Source organism: Amia ocellicauda, chromosome 1 (assembly GCF_036373705.1).
Source record: "Amia ocellicauda isolate fAmiCal2 chromosome 1, fAmiCal2.hap1, whole genome shotgun sequence".
Lineage (NCBI taxonomy): Eukaryota > Metazoa > Chordata > Actinopteri > Amiiformes > Amiidae > Amia > Amia ocellicauda.
In genome coordinates, this window is record NC_089850.1 from 23,945,121 (window position 1) to 23,963,040 (window position 17,920).

Genomic DNA, 17,920 nt, shown 5'->3' on the forward strand with positions numbered 1-17,920 from the left:
TTACTACGTCATGTATTACATCACAGTTAGACCGGTGGGGGTGTGGGGGTAATGTCGACAAAGTCATCGTCGATGTCTTTGGCAGCATGCAACCAACCCCTAGCCCGGGTTTTCCTCTCGGGTGTTTTCTCATAGATACAGCTGACCCAGAATCACTTCACATGTATAAAGAGAAAAATATCTATTTTACTAAAGAAATGCTAGGGCTTAAATACAAATCTTTTGGAGTGCTTGAAAAACAGTTGAAGACCCCCCACCCCCTTGTACATTCCTCTGGTGCCCTGTCAACTCCGCCCCCAAATATTTAAATTCTTCAAACCAAACTCTAACGTGATAGGCTATTTCTACTCCGCCCCCAAATATACTAATTCTTCACCAATCCGAGGTTACTAAAGATGTAGACATCTCCTCGCCACCCCCACTAGCTCAAAAAGCTCCAGACCGACATAACCCTTGTCCATTTGAAAGAGGTAACCCCTTTGGCCCTGTTGAAGAGACAGCCTCGTGGATCTCGCTTAAGTAGAAATATCTATGTTATTAAAGAATCAGGAGGGCTTTAATAGAGCTCTTTCGGAGATTCACTCGCGTAGGGAAAAATAGCTATTCTACCAAATAAATCGGGAGGACTTAAATACAACTCTTTTGGAGCTTCACTAGCGTAGGGAAAAATATCTATGTTTTCTAAAGAATCTGAAGGGTATACATAGCACTCTTTTGGAGCTTCACACGTATAGAGAAAAATAGCTATTTTACTAAAGAATCAGTCTGGCTTAAAGACAAATCTTTTGGAGGGTTTGAAAAACAGTTGAAGACCCCCACCACCCTGTACATTCCTTCGGTGCCCTGTCAACTCCACCCATCAATATGGTAATTAGTATGTGACGCGGTACAAGCACCCCCCCCCCCCGAGTTCAACTGTTCAACTCAAGTTCAGGTCAAAGGTCAAATCCCCCCTTAACCCCCCTTAAAGAGTACCCTATATTACTACTCACACAGTATACTGTGCAGTGTTGTCTCTCTGTGGCGTTCAGAGCAGGCTGTTCTCACACGACTGTGTGTGATTGAACAGTGGAGGTACAATTCGCTAGTCTGCTAGAGGAACCTGCTGTACAGCAGCTCTCACCATTAGACTGTGACGCGTTGTCAAGGTTTATCAGGTCGGTCATCTCTTCTATTAATATTCATCATTGAGTCCCCACTTATATGGTACAGACCGACGCTCACACTCCTGTGTCCCCAGTTGGATAGTAACCAATGATATGAGTCCCCTCTTGGATAGCACAGACCGACGCTCACACACCTGAGTGAGAGTAACTGGAGTTATAAGTCAGTGGTTTTACTGCCAACTACTAAATTAAATGTATAATTCTATATTTTTGTTTTGTTTGTGTATGATATGTAATCATTGGTGCTACAACTTATCGGGTCCTTAATTCCCCGTGGAGAAACTGTAAACTTTACAACACAGAGTCCCCAGTTGGATAGTAACCAAGTCCCTTCTTGGATAGCACTGACCGACGCTCACACACCAGTGTCCCAGGATGGGACACCAGTCAGAAGAGAAGGAAAATCACAATCTACATTGATCAATGCTGAATACCAGAACAATGCAAGTCTCTTATTCAGGGATGCTTTAAATCAGCGTTTACTTGTCATGTGCACTTCGCACTTTGTACTGCTCTGTTTTGTAAGACTGCCAAGTGTAGCAAGGTGCATTCAATATATTACATTACATTATTTGTCATTTAGCAGATGCTCTTATCCAGGGCAATTAACATTTGTACATTTTCTGGTGGAGGACCCCCAGACCCCCGCCGTGAATCCCTCATTATGCCTCACCCTCATTTTCCTGGCTACGCCAATGATCCATACATAAATACTCTTTACAGTAGACGTTGTAGTATGATAATGTAAAATAATTGTGTATATGTCAGTTATATATATGTCAATCTACATCATTGATTTTCCACAGTGCCAGCTGTGATAGCATTGCTGATAGTGGCTTGACGCTCCCACAACGTCCGCTACTGTAGTTTGAAAGGAGCCTGTACCATATAGTAGTGATGGGTCGTTCTCAAACGAGTCAGCTCTAAGAGCTGGCTCTTGTAGGTGAACGTTGGGAGCCGGCTCGCATATCAGAAGAGCCAAATCTATTTATAAAAATATTTTAAAATTAACATATGAATAATCCAAAGATTTAAATGAATAGAATTAACTAATTCAAAGAACGAAAAAATAAATTAAATAATACAGACCTAAATGCTCAAGCGCACAAATGCGTTCTGACTTTCTGCTCAGACACGCAGCATCAACCAATGAAAAGATGCGAGAGTCACTCACTCCGGCCCAGGAGAGAGAGCACAGGTGTGAATACAACAGCTGGAAAATGAGGATATGCTGCAATATTCTATTATGTTGTTCAGATTGTATTCGTTTTGAATTGTTAAATTTATATGCATTTGGTTTATATACATTTTAAAGTTTATACTTTATACTTTAAATGGGGTCGTCTTAAAACCTGCCCGTAAGTGCCCGGAGATCAAAGACAATAACTTTCTTTTTATTTAAGTCCAGCTGGTGACAGCAAAACATGACTAATCCAGGAGATGAGCAGACATGATCAAGGACATATCAAGGTGATTTACAATACAAAGCAGTCACATCCCAGCTAACACACAACGTTGCAAATTACATTATGGCAACATTGTGTGTTAGCAGGGATTTACACTGTATTTAAATGTAGTCTTTGATTTCCTTTATATTATAATTGTGGGTTTGTTTTTTCAAAATACTTTGCACTGCTTGTTTGATTGTTTAATCACTTTTTTTCTTACACGAGCCAGGATACTGATTAATAACTGTATTCTGTATTTGCACATTAACTTGCTGCTATTATCTTGACTGGGAAAATAAAACATTATTTTAGTAGATATGTTATATGTTAAGTAATCACGCAGACTTCTCAGCGTGTGTGTGTAATCAATAAACCTCTTATTACCGCAATTCCTTGTGTCCGAGACCATCACAAGACCACCCGTGACATCAATACAAAGACTAATCATAATTCACAGCGTATTAACTTTTAAATATGTCAAGATGCGGCAGGGGCGACTAGAGCAAAGCTCTGTGGTTTCTACCTATTGTCAGCATTTTAACAAATTAATTATTATGATTAAGCTGGATTCCAGATTCGCTCAGCCGGCACAAGGCTGTGCCACCTCAAGAATAAGAACTGAACCCCCCTGGCCACCCCGTTTCACATTGTCTGGAATCGGATTAATTTTAGCAAAGGTGTAGGGATAATAACACATTTATTTATTTCAATTTAGCAAGTAATTTTAAATCCCGTTCTGCCTCACAATATCCCGGGATAGTGGGTCAGGTGGCAGCACTAGAGCAGCGCATCAAAAGGCCTTGATCATGTATGCTCATCTCCTGGATTAATCATGTTTTGCTGTCACCAACTGGACTTAAATTATCTAGTGCCACCGGGCGCCACCGGGCGCCACCGGGCAGGTTTTAGGACGATCGTTTAAGGGTCAGTTTTTAATAGCATTCTTTTTCATAACAAACCAATGCTTTTTAAAATACATTGTGGTTAAGGAGTATGATTTCATTTAATAATCGAATTAGAATTGTTTTAACACCAATCATAGTCAAACTATCGCAAACTGTTTTACTTGAAAAAATACAAAACATTTTTTATTTAAAGAGCCGATTGGGAGCCAAAAGAGACGGCTCTTTTTGGTGAGCTGAGCCGAACGAGCCCGCTCATTGAAAAGAGTCGGAATGCCCATCACTAGCATATAGGCTAACACGGCACATAATTGTCTCCACAGTGAGAGGATGGTGGCGTGCAAATCTATTATTCAATTTATCCTTCAGCAGGTGACACAATAACTCTATGGTGTGTCTATCAAACCCATAACGTCTTGTTAAAAGGTGATCGGAAGGTCTAGAAAGTTCTGATGGATCTGAAAATGTAGGGCTGGCATCGTCTTCGACGCCTTTGAGCATCGATATCTTCCATTATAATTTTAATTGTCATAATAGTCCACTTTCTCTTGAATAGATGGCCATATGGTGTGCATTCAATCCAATTGACTCATGCGTGTGTGATCTGTGATTAATAATGAATGATTGACTGATGCTACATTATTACAGGTTTTGGTATGCTGTTGCGTAAATGTTATATATATAGTGTAATGATCACTGCTTTTCCCGGCTCTCGTCGCAGATCCACCACGCTGTGCAGCAATAATGGAGGAGGCGCAGGTTGCAAACAAAATAAGAACTTTATTGGAACACAGGCTTTTGGCTGGAGCGACTTCACTCACTGAACTTACCCTAAAACAACTATAACTGCAACTCCTTACTGTACTGAACAGAACTGATCTAAAACTAACGCACCGGAACCGGACACCCCTATTTATTAGTTTGCATCCCGTGACTGGCTCCCTCAATCACGGCATGCCCTGTGTTCCCGCGCTGGGCCAACCCCTGATCCCTGGAACTAACTAACCACACAGGAAGTAACATAACACACCCCAAATGACCCCCACCAGTCCCAGATCGCTACTATATATATATATATATATATATATATATATATATACACTCACCTAAAGGATTATTAGGAACACCTGTTCAATTTCTCATTAATGCAATTATCTAACCAACCAATCACATGGCAGTTGCTTCAATGCATTTAGGGGTGTGGTCCTGGTCAAGACAATCTCCTGAACTCCAAACTGAATGTCTGAATGGGAAAGAAAGGTGATTTAAGCAATTTTGAGCGTGGCATGGTTGTTGGTGCCAGATGGGCCGGTCTGAGTATTTCACAATCTGCTCAGTTACTGGGATTTTCACGCACAACCATTTCTAGGGTTTACAAAGAATGGTGTGAAAAGGGAAAAACATCCAGTATGCAGCAGTCCTGTGGGCGAAAATGCCTTGTTGATGCTAGAGGTCAGAGGAGAATGGGCCGACTGATTCAAGCTGATAGAAGAGCAACTTTGACTGAAATAACCACTCGTTACAACCAAGGTATCCAGCAAAGCATTTGTGAAGCCACAACACGTACAACCTTGAGGCGGATGGGCTACAACAGCAGAAGACCCCACCAGGTACAACTCCACTACAAATAGGAAAAAGAGGCTACAATTTGCACAAGCTCACCAAAATTGGACAGTTGAAGACTGGAAAAATGTTGCCTGGTCTGATGAGTCTCGATTTCTGTTGAGACATTCAGATGGTAGAGTCAGAATTTGGCGTAAACAGAATGAGAACATGGATCCATCATGCCTTGTTACCACTGTGCAGGCTGGTGGTGGTGGTGTAATCAGAAATCTGAAGGTTGAGAATAAGAGACACGGAAACATAAGAACATGTGTGAAATTATAGGCAAGAGTTAATATTGATCAGTTTCACAAGCATTCTTATATCGTCATATTGAAATGAGTGTATAAGACAGTAACCTGCTGTGCAGAAAACCCATCTGTTTAACTGTAAATTGACTATGGAAACAGTGCCTTTTACTGTACCGCATACAACTTGCTTTATCACTACTTGAAATAAAATCAATTTTTGTTTTGCGACCATTTACACTTGTTTTTGCTAATAATATATATATATATATATATATATATATATATATATATATATATTTACAAAGCTTGCTCTGCACTCCCTGTTGCACCATGCTCTGGTCAGGCTATACTGGAAAGGAAGGCTCCTCATGTCTGCTGGCACCTGTTTGCTATCCCTTTAATTCAGGTATACATCAATGGGGATGTGGAACTAATAACTGGCAGCAAGGGGGTTGGAAACTGTCCTCCACATGCAGACAGGTGCATTTTGTCAGGCTGCCAGTGCAGCTAATTGGTGATAAACATTACACATGTAAAAGTGTGGATAATGCAATCAAAGCAATAAGCTTGAAATTGTGAATACAAACATAAACAATGCATTTCATTCAATTAAATACAAATACTATTTATTGGCAGATCCCATTACCTAGGCCAACAGTAGTGTTATATGAGTTGGGCCCTTGGACACTTGGGCAGCGTCCCAAATCGCACACTTGCTCCCTACACCCTTCGACAAGTGTACACTTTGCGTGACATTGTGCTGACATCACAGAGTGTGCACTTGAGTGAGGAGGGTGTAGGGTGCAGGGTGAAACTAAAAGCGCTCAATGGGACACACTTCAGCGCCAGCATTCAGCGCCTTTGCCTTTGTCTGAAAAAGTACCTATGCAGTCTTTTCTTGTATTTGTATTTAATTATAATAACAATAATAATAATAATAATAATAATAATAATAATAATAATAATAATAATAATAATAATAATAATAATTTTCAAATACACTGTTCGTTAATATCACCTCCTAGTTCATTTAGAGACTTTGTTCATTTGACTTCCTGTTCATTTAGAGATATCTGCAAATCATTTAGAGATATCTTCAAATAACTTCCTGTTCATTTAGAGATATCTGCAAATCATTTAGAGATATCTTCAAATGACTTCCTGTATGCAGCCCAAGATTATCACTTCCTGTTACTTGTTCATTCATTTCTATGTAATTCATTTCTATGGAAGATAAACCAAAGGAAGTGTACGAGTGCTGCTGTCTGAGGATATAACTATAGAAGCGATCACAGAGGCTTCTTTCAATGGCTATAAATCACTCGCCCGACCAAGGAAAATAAAAATGCAAAGATCAGACTTTAAAAAATGACAACAAACGCAGTGGAGTCCAGAGAAAAGGTTGCACGTTTTTCCGAGGAACTGCAGCAGACAGCACCGAAGAAACAGACACTTCTGAAATACTACTGTAATATATGTACTGTAGGTGTGTGTGTGTGACATTTTCAGATTATGAATCTCAGTAGGCTATTGTTAACTAATGCATACGATTTTGTAAATAGTTTGGTGAAATGAAAGGATGCTGATCTCATAAGATACAGCCAAAATGTTGCAATGGACAAATTGTTTTAATTTATCATTACAGTTATTGTTTTATTAGTAAGTACTTTCTACTGTCTTAGGACTTTAAACTAGAGTTTCCGTTTTATCTGGTATCAATATCGGAATAAATAATAATTGCTGAATAAAGTCCTGTTATCTAGTGACCCCCATACATACAACCCACAGTGATCAAGCCCTCTGAAAACGAGATCGGGTTGATATGCAAGTTACCACAATACTTTACTAATATGAATTCAAATTTGCGGTAAGGTTGATCTGCATGAATTTACCTTGAGGCTGTTTCGTATTATACAGATATAGGTTTATTAAACATGTAAATAGACAACATTTGCAAAGATAGGATAGAGACAAGCAGGGTGGATAATATAAAAAGAGTGAGAGGAGATCTATCCAATACTCAAGTTTTGACTCGAAGCACAAAACATGTAAAATAACAAACAAGTATTATGATTATGGTAGCCGTTCCTACAATTTAGATCCCATACACAACTAGATTTTATATAATTGTGGTTTACCTAATTCTTGACTAGTACACAAAATATACTACCTGTGTGGTTTACTGAGATTCAGTTATGCATACGGTCGAAAGCGGGGAGGGCTGGCAGACTGTCGACTTGAGGACGGTTGCAAAGCTTTCAGGTTTTTGGTGGAGAAGTTCTGGTTCTGGTTCCGTTCAGTCTTCCTGGATTTCGTCTCCTTGTTTTCTTCTCCCAGGTTGTTCCACTCCCAATTGTGACACTCCCCATTGCTGGTTTTAACTTTCTGTTTTTATACATTTTAGACAGAGATTCTAATCTCTTTCATTCCAAGCTTCCGATTGGTCAGGTTTGGGGTAATAAAATTGAAATTCGAATCGAAGCAGTCTTTGCCATTCGTCTCCCTTGATTCCTACAGAATGTATGTTGGGGGTGTGATGGCTTTGAGGAATGTGAAAATGGTTCAAATGTTACCTAGAGTTTCTAACTCTATATATTGTCAAGTTGTAGGTCTATCAGTTACATTTTCAATTCCCTCAAAGCATGACCTTACAGTTGATACCAAACAAGCCAGGTGTTCTTTTTCAGTGATGTTAAATTTTAGTCTTTTTGGAATTCCAGGGGGGCATGTCAGTAGAGGATCAATTAGAATGTGTAAATACTTCTTTTACCAAATGTTAATGTTGCATTGTATGTGAAATATAAGTGGTCCAATGGTTGTTTAACCTAATGCTCTTTCTTTTAAGACCAAACATGGCTTGAGCATGTTTTGGTTCTGAGGTAGAATTACTTAAGTGTCATTAACTTAGTTTTAAGTCACCTTTTTTTGTTTGTTATCAAACTGAGGAAGAAGCTGGGTAACACTTCTGTTAGCAGCATGTAGTTTGTATTTGGGTTTGTTGCCCTGATCTATGGAATATATGAAGTACCTTGAATGTCTGTGTTTCACAAAAGAAATCTTCAATTGGAATGTGATGCTAGTCTCTTTGGTGACAGGGCATGGCAGCCCATTTGTCAGTTTGGGGGGGCCTTCCAGCATGGACATGTTATCTGTTGTACTTTGGTGAGCACAGGCCTGTCGTAAAACACAGAGCTTCAAAGCTGTCTCCTTAAGTCCTTTAACACAAGCCTAAATTTCTCAGTTGGGAAGGTATATGCATTTCAGTAAATATTTGCCAAAATAAGGTTGTATGATTTACAATTTCTTGTGATTTAATGCAGATGTCCTACTAAATGTCCTTCGCTTTCGGGTGAATTGTATAACAGCACTTTTAGACTTGCAGAACCGAAGATAGACATTTGAAAAGGGAAATACATAAATTTGATTCCCCATTGAAGGAGCACACTTTTAAATTATATTAGAAAGCCTCGGCTGCAAAGGGTTAAGATTACTTTCAAATAAAATATAGAACCGAACAATAGCCTATATACACTCACCTAAAGGATTATTAGGAACACCATACTAATACTGTGTTTGACCCCCTTTCGCCTTCAGAACTGCCTTAATTCTACATGGCATTGATTCAACAAGGTGCTGAAAGCATTCTTTAGAAATGTTGGCCCATATTGATAGGATAGCATCTTGCAGTTGATGGAGATTTGTGAGATGCACATCCAGGGCACGAAGCTCCCGTTCCACCACATCCCAAAGATGCTCTATTGGGTTGAGATCTGGTGACTGTGGGGGCCAGTTTAGTACAGTGAACTCATTGTCATGTTCAAGAAACCAATTTGAAATGATTCGACCTTTGTGACATGGTGCATTATCCTGCTGGAAGTAGCCATCAGAGGATGGGTACATGGTGGTCATAAAGGGATGGACATGGTCAGAAACAATGCTCAGGTAGGCCGTGGCATTTAAACGATGCCCAACTGGCACTAAGGGGCCTAAAGTGTGCCAAGAAAACATCCCCCACACCATTACACCACCACCACCAGCCTGCACAGTGGTAACAAGGCATGATGGATCCATGTTCTCATTCTGTTTACGCCAAATTCTGACTCTACCATCTGAATGTCTCAACAGAAATCGAGACTCATCAGACCAGGCAACATTTTTCCAGTCTTCAACTGTCCAATTTTGGTGAGCTTGTGCAAATTGTAGCCTCTTTTTCCTATTTGTAGTGGAGATGAGTGGTACCCGGTGGGGTCTTCTGCTGTTGTAGCCCATCCGCCTCAAGGTTGTACGTGTTGTGGCTTCACAAATGCTTTGCTGCATACCTCGGTTGTAATGAGTGGTTATTTCAGTCAAAGTTGCTCTTCTATCAGCTTGAATCAGTCGGCCCATTCTCCTCTGACCTCTAGCATCAACAAGGCATTTTCGCCCACAGTACTGCCGCATACTGGATGTTTTTCCCTTTTCACACCATTCTTTGTAAACCCTAGAAATGGTTGTGCGTGAAAATCCCAGTAACTGAGCAGATTGTGAAATACTCAGACCGGCCCGTCTGGCACCAACAACCATGCCACGCTCAAAATTGCTTAAATCACCTTTCTTTCCCATTCAGACATTCAGTTTGGAGTTCAGGAGATTGTCTTGACCAGGACCACACCCCTAAATGCATTGAAGCAACTGCCATGTGATTGGTTGGTTAGATAATTGCATTAATGAGAAATTGAACAGGTGTTCCTAATAATCCTTTAGGTGAGTGTACATCAATATTAATAAGTTGTGATTATAAATACATCGCATACACCTGTAAGCAGACCTAATGTCATGCGTAACTGGTTTGTTTGAACAGATTAGTTTAATTCCCCGCATACATTTCATTTATGCCTCCTTTTCGCCTGCATATATGAATGCACTTAGGCCTCCTAAAACCGCAAATGTGAAAAGGGTCTCTAAAATAACTAGGACTAAATTTTAGGTGGCCCAGGGCTGGCCTAATAAGTGTGAACTGGGTCATAGACTGTAGGCTTATACAGTAGTTATCCCCTGGTGAATATGCAGAACATAATGTTTTAAGGAGTGTTAACAGTAGCATTTGGTGTCTAGGCGCAAAATGCAATAGGTTCTAGTATTTATAATTTAACAGAAACCTGTTTTACATTCTGTTAAGAAATATAATCCTGTAAAACGTATTAGGCATTAAAGGACTCTGGAAAATATAAGAAATGCAATATATATATATCTTTTTTCAGTTAAGTATGACATACAAGGTGGCATTCAGTGCAACATTAATGTTTCTAATAGAGGAAGAAAGCAGACTACATGACTACTGATTTTGCAGGTTTAGAACACAGCCAATTAGTCTAGTTCTAATCTAGTCAACTAGTTCTTGCAAGACAACATCTATTTTATATATATATATATATATATATACTGCTTTGTATGAAACTGATACATGAATTAAATGCAAATTACATACACCTCTACTACTGAAGTTCTACGGAATTTAGTTGATTGATACTCATATTCTGCAGTTTATAAGATTCAGTTAATTTACATTCTTACTACTCAGCATTACTTATTCCCCTTAAGATTTCTATAAATAACTCAGTATAATTCACTCCTATACATGCATACACCTCACAGGTTGCAGGAATTCATCATTGGCGGAGAACTGGCTGGACCAGTAAAAAGAGAGGGTGTGTTTAACAGCATTTTTCTTTTCTTATAAATATAGTCTGCATTACAGCTTCAATACAGAAATTCTGCATTATCACAAGTATATTTTGAGAAGATATATCTTTTGGTGCATGCTTTCAAAGGAAATAATGGAATTCACTCAATTAAAGGAGACAGAAAAGTTACTCTACTGCTATCAGTCTAGTAATTCGTCTTGTCCAAAGGAAAATTGGTCTACATTAATTTATGTTACAATGTACATGTTTTTGCTATCTGGTATACTGATCACAGTTTGTGGGAACCTAGTGGTGATAATTTCTATCTCTCACTTTAAGCAGCTCCACACTCCAACCAATCTTCTTGTCCTGTCAATGGCTGTTGCAGACTTTTTACTTGGATTGTTTGTGATGCCGTTCAGCATGGTGAGAACTGTTGAAACATGCTGGTATTTTGGCGATACATTTTGTCTTCTGCACTCAAGTATTGACTTGATTTTGTCTACTGTTTCAGTTTTTCATCTGATATTCATTGCTATTGATCGTTACTATGCTGTGTGTGATCCCTTACTTTACACCAGTAAAATAACAATGCATGTGGCATGGTTCTTTGTTACAATTAGCTGGGTTGCTGCAATAGTGTACATAGACACACTAATATATTTTGAGGGAAATACTGAAGGCATGGAAGGTTTTGATCCCTGTCCGGGGGACTGCATTATTGTCTTTAATGCTGTGTGGGGCACTCTTGATACAATGCTTACATTTTTCTTACCATGTTCTGTAATGCTCTGTCTTTACACAAAGATATTTACCGTGGCAAGAAGGCATTCAAGAGAAATCAGTACAATGGAGGACCAGATGCAATCAATAGAGGGCAAAAAAAGACTTGCTCCTCGCAGTAAAGATAGGAAAGCAACTAAAACATTGTCCATTGTTATTGGAGTGTTTATTCTTTGCTGGTTACCTTACTTTGTTAATAGTGTAATGGATCCCTATGTACATTCTTCAACTCCTCCAATTGTTGTTGATGCTCTGCAGTGGCTGGGATATTTCAATTCTGGCTGCAACCCAATTATCTATGGCTTTTTTTATCCTTGGTTCCAGAAAGCTCTAAACCTCATTCTGACCTGTGAAATATTTAATCCAGAGTCCTCTTTAATCAGTGTATATTCAGGAAGTCACTAATCCAGGGATTTGTAGCCTTGGGCTTTGAAAGTCATGGGGTCTTATGAATGTCAAATGCTAAATTATAACTTATGTTTATCAGGCCTATAATCAGGCCAGACAATTTAAAAGGGATGGTTTTCTTAAGTAAGTATATATTGTGTTCTGTACTTTCTAAAATGTATTCCATCCATCCATTTTTGAAACCACTTATCCTGGTTTATGGTCCCCAGGACAGGACACCAGGCCATCACTGGGCAACACACACATGTACACACACATACCTAAAGGGCAATTTAGAGAAGTCGATTAACCTAACCAGCATGTCTTTGGATGTTGGGAGGAAACCGGAGTGCCCAGAGGAAACTCATGCAGACACAGGGAGAACATGAAAACTCCACACAGGCACCCCGAGCCAGGACTTGAACCCAGGCTCACTGGAGCTGTGAGGCAACAGCGCTAACCAGTGCACTACCATGCCACCCCTTTTTAAAATGTATTTTGCTACTTAATGTAACAATGTTTGTTCATATATTTCAGTCGTGGATTTCAAAACACAAAACATTAAGTTTATTATAATTACAGCCTATGCAAAATTGTGAAATACGGAACATACATTGATTTGCAACAACACTATTTCAGTGAAAGTTAGCATGCAAGTTACTAGCTTTTCTTTAAACTCAGTCATTTGCATGTCTGGATAACAGTATATGCAGGGCCGGCCCTAGCCTTTTGGGGGCCATAGTTGAGATATGATTGTGGTGCCCTGCACTTCGCTGCAAAACATTTTAGTGGTGCCAATCTTTATGGCAGAGAGAGAATGTTTAGGTAAAACTAAAGGACACAAACATTTAAATAGTGCACATCACAGAACATTTATTGCACTTTAACATACACTGTACATGTTGAAGAAATGGATTTAGTAATAAAAACAAATGTAAATAGTGCACTGTGCACATTGAAATAAGAGCAATAACTAATAAACAGTATAATACTAACTACTGAAAATACTATATTGTCCTTGCACTATATTGCACAGTGCATACTAAAAAACTAAGTTAAATAATAAATACAATAAAAAAAAAAGCTGACAACTGGCAAACTAACTACTAGATTTACATTATCATCATTTGAATGGGAACCGGCAGTAGGCTAGATATCAATGTGATGTGACCCTCCACCACTAAACCAGTCACATTACCAACATTACTTAAATCTTATTTAGCTGGATTATTGCTATATGTATACAATTTATGTTAAGATAATTCCTCACAAAGTTATGACATTTTAAAGACCCACTACTTGGAATATACAAAACAGAGAAAATCACTGTTAAAGTTCCCCTGACATTCTTTTGTGGAAATGGGCATGTTTTTGTCAGAAAACTATATCAAATTATGTAAGTAGGCCAACTCTTAACAAAAAGGCCAAGTTTATAGCACTTACACATTATATTTGGTAACTTTTAAAATTGAAACTCAAGATGTTTTAGTGTCCGAAAACACTGAAAACTCAAAATCAGTTATATAGACCCTTTTGACTTTGTGACTTCCTACTGGTTTTGTGGTGAAGGCAGAGCATCACATATTTTCTTTTAACTTTTTCAGATATTTAATGCATCAATTAATTATCACATTACAGTAACATTTAGAACTAGTCAGCAGGTCATTCATTTTGGTATTGCTCCTTAACATTTGGTTGTTTGGCTAGTTATCTGCTTAGATTATATGTTCTGTTGATTTCAAAGCTAACTACTGATTCCGATTGAAAATTAGTTTAAAAAATAGCTAACTTGTTGCATGGATTGAGGATTACACACGAGCATCACTCGACAGAAGAGGTGAAATAAATAATGAATAAAGTCTGTAAAAATACCTTGCACCTCTTGAACTCTTTTCTGCAGCCGACGGGTATGCTCTGTAAAAAGATGCCATCTCAGCAGCACTGCTGTAACCTGCGCCCGATCTGCCCCTCCCCCATTGGTTCAGATTTTTAGGGACGCTTGTGCTACATCAGTCACGCCACTAGCAGTCGGCACCATTTCTTTTACATTTTGTTGTAAAAAAATATGATTTATTGAAAAACAAACAAACCAAAAAATGATATCAGTTATTGAAGAGATTAGTGTTTTTTTTTATACAGAAAGCAAAAAATAAAAATGTCAAAATAACAAATACAGTTTACTTTTGATTAATTGTATTTTATATAAAAATACATGTGTATATATATATATATATATATATATATATATATATATATATATATATATATATATAATGTAAATTAATGTAATTTACTAATGTAAATTAAGTGCATTTAATTTTTAGAAGCAATATGTGATAAAACTTGCCTCTAGCGCTGTGTGTGAGCTCTTTTCCCAGGGTACCACTTTTGCACACGTTCTGCCCTTATGTAATCATATTCTGGAATCCACTGTAATAACTGTTATTCACTATAATAACTGTCACTTTAAACTAAATAAATCAATAAATAAAAAACATTCTTAACCTTCAGAGTACTACAAGGCCGATAATCGGCCCACGCAGGAATGTTGCTAGAGGACCAGAGGACCAATTATAGGACATAAAATTCTGCCCACACATTAGCCCTACAAAAGTTTGTATTGGACTTTGAAGCGCAAGTGTATCAAATTAGCTTGATGCAAAACAGTCAGGCCTGCAAGGTATATACCATTGAAAATTGGAGATGTTCAGCTTTCACATAGATCCTGCCTCTTTTCTTTTACAGTAGGCATACAGTGGGCGGAAAAAGTATTTGATCCCCTGCTGATTTTGTACGGTTGCCCACTGACAAAGAAATGATCAGTCTATAATATTAATGGTTGGTGTATTTTAACAGTGAGAGACAGAATAACAACAAAAAATCCAGAAAAATGCATTTCAAAAAAGTTATAAATTGATTTTCATGTTAATGAGGGAAATAAGTATTTGACCCCTTCGACTTAGTACTTGGTGGCAAAACCCTTTTGGCAATCACAGAGGTCAGACGTTTCTTGTAGTTGGCCACCAGGTTTGCACACATCTCAGGAGGGATTTTGTCCCACTCCTCTTTGCAGATCCTCTCCAAGTCATTAAGTTTTCGAGGTTGACGTTTGGCAACTCGAACCTTCAGCTCCCTCCACAGATTTTCTATGGGATTAAGGTCTGGAGACTGGCTAGGCCACTCCAGGACCTTAATGTGCTTCTTCTTGAGCCACTCCTTTGTTCCCTTGGCTGTGTGTTTTGGGTCATTGTCATGCTGGAATCCCCATCCACGACCCATTTTCAATGCCCTGGCTGAGGGAAGGAGGTTCTCACCCAAGATTTGACGGTACATGGCCCCGTCCATCGTCCCTTTGATGCGGTGCAGTTGTCCTGCCCCCTTAGCACAAAAATGCCCCCAAAGCATGTTTCCACCTCCATGTTTGACGGTGGGGATGGTGTTCTTGGGGTCATTCCTCCTCCTCCAAACACGGCGAGTTGAGTTGATGCCAAAGAGCTTGATTTTGGTCTCATCTGACCACAACACTTTCACACAGTTCTCCTCTGAATCATTCAGATGTTCATTGGCAAACTTCAGACAGGCCTGTACATGTGCTTTCTTGAGCAGGGGGACCTTGCGGGCGCTGCAGGATTTCAGTCCTTCACGGCGTAGTGTATTACCAATTGTTTTCTTGGTGACTATGGGCCCAGCTGCCTCGAGATCATTAACAAGATCCTCCCGTGTAGTTCTGGACTGATTCCTCACTGTTCTAATGATCATTGAAACTCCACGAGGTGAGATCTTGCATGGAGCCCCAGACCGAGGGAGACTGACAGTAATTTTGTGTTTCTTCCATTTGCGAATAATCGCACCAACTGTTGTCACCTTCTCACCAAGCTGCTTGGCGATGGTCTTGTAGCCCATTCCAGCCTTGTGTAGGTCTACAATCCTTGGACAGCTCTTTGGCCTTGGCCATGGTGGAGAGTTTGGAATCTGATTGATTGATTGCTTCTGTGGAGAGGTGTCTTTTATACAGGTAACGAGCTGAGATTAGGAGCACTCCCTTTAAGAGAGTGCCCCTAATCTCAGCTCGTTACCTGTATAAAAGACACCTGGGAGCCAGAAATCTTGCTGATTGATAGGGGATCAAATACTTTTTTCCCTCATTAACATGCAAATCAATTTATAACTTTTTTGAAATGTGTTTTTCTGGATTTGTTTGTTGTTATTCTGTCTCTCACTGTTAAAATACACCTACCATTAAAATTATAGACTGATCATTTCTTTGTCAGTGGGCAAACGTACAAAATCAGCAGGGGATCAAATACTTTTTTTCCCTCACTGTATCCTCACTAGAGCCTTGTAAAAATTGGCTAATGCACCTGGCAGAAAGTTGACCAAGTATACATGGATGCAGTTTTACAATTATGTCTTATATAATATAATCTATATATCTATAGAGCAGACTGCACATTTATCCCCTGGGCTCTGAATGATGGCAAGCGACACAGAAACTGTAAAGCAGATGTGTTTGAGAATGAAACATGCTGGTTGCCAAGAGAATAAGCTTTCAAACCATGTGTGCATTGTAGGAAGTTCTATGCACAGGAGCTGTGTGTAACAATGCCAAATAATGCTTAAGTGGGTGTACCTTTGTAACATTTCAGGTTATACACTGGACTTGAACTGCTTAAATTTAAATAAAAACTGGAAAAATGGGGGTGTTCTTTCAACCGGTAGTGTGTGTATATGTTTATATATATATATATATATATATATATAATGGCTTGTACGGCCCCTCATACATATATATATATATACATATATATATATATATATATATATATATATATATATATATATATACACTCACCTAAAGGATTATTAGGAACACCATACTAATATTGTGTTTGACCCCCTTTCGCCTTCAGAACTGCCTTAATTCTACGTGGCATTGATTCAACAAGGTGCTGAAAGCATTCTTTAGAAATATTGGCACATATTGATAGAATAGCATCTTGCAGTTGATGGAGATTTGTGGGATGCACATCCAGGGCACGAAGCTCCCGTTCCACCACATCCCAAAGATGCTCTATTGGGTTGAGATCTGGTGACTGTGGGGGCCAGTTTAGTACAGTGAACTCATTGTCATGTTCAAGAAACCAATTTGAAATGATTCGACCTTTGTGACATGGTACATTATCCTGCTGGAAGTAGCCATCAGAGGATGGGTACATGGTGGTCATAAAGGGATGGACATGGTCAGAAACAATGCTCAGGTAGGCCGTGGCATTTAAACGATGCCCAATTGGCACTAAGGGGCCTAAAGTGTGCCAAGAAAACATCCCCCACACCATTACACCACCACCACCAGCCTGCACAGTGGTAACAAGGCATGATGGATCCATGTTCTCATTCTGATTACGCCAAATTCTGACTCTACCATCTGAATGTCTCAACAGAAATTCGAGACTCATCAGACCAGGCAACATTTTTCCAGTCGTCAACTGTCCAATTTTGGTGAGCTTGTGCAAATTGTAGCCTCTTTTTCCAATTTGTAGTGGAGATGAGTGGTACCCGGTGGGGTCTTCTGCTGTTGTAGCCCATCCGCCTCAAGGTTGTACGTGTTGTGGCTTCACAAATGCTTTGCTGCATACCTCGGTTGTAACGAGTGGTTATTTCAGTCAAAGTTGCTCTTCTATCAGCTTGAATCAGTCGGCCCATTCTCCTCTGACCTCT

At 39.2% G+C, this 17,920-nt stretch overlaps 1 protein-coding gene across 1 annotated transcript; it reads left to right on the forward strand.

The window, feature by feature from the left end:
- Window positions 1–11,290: 11,290 nt before the first annotated feature.
- Window positions 11,291–12,220, forward strand: LOC136759903 (trace amine-associated receptor 13c-like). The gene has a single exon (XM_066715037.1). The coding sequence runs from the start codon at window positions 11,291–11,293 to the stop codon at window positions 12,218–12,220; it is 930 nt and encodes a 309-aa protein (XP_066571134.1).
- Window positions 12,221–17,920: the final 5,700 nt, after the last annotated feature.

What these genes read in the sequence shown, in the direction of transcription:
- LOC136759903 (XM_066715037.1), top strand. Translation starts at nt 11,291, where the DNA reads ATGTACATGTTTTTGCTATCTGGTATACTGATCACAGTTTGTGGGAAC.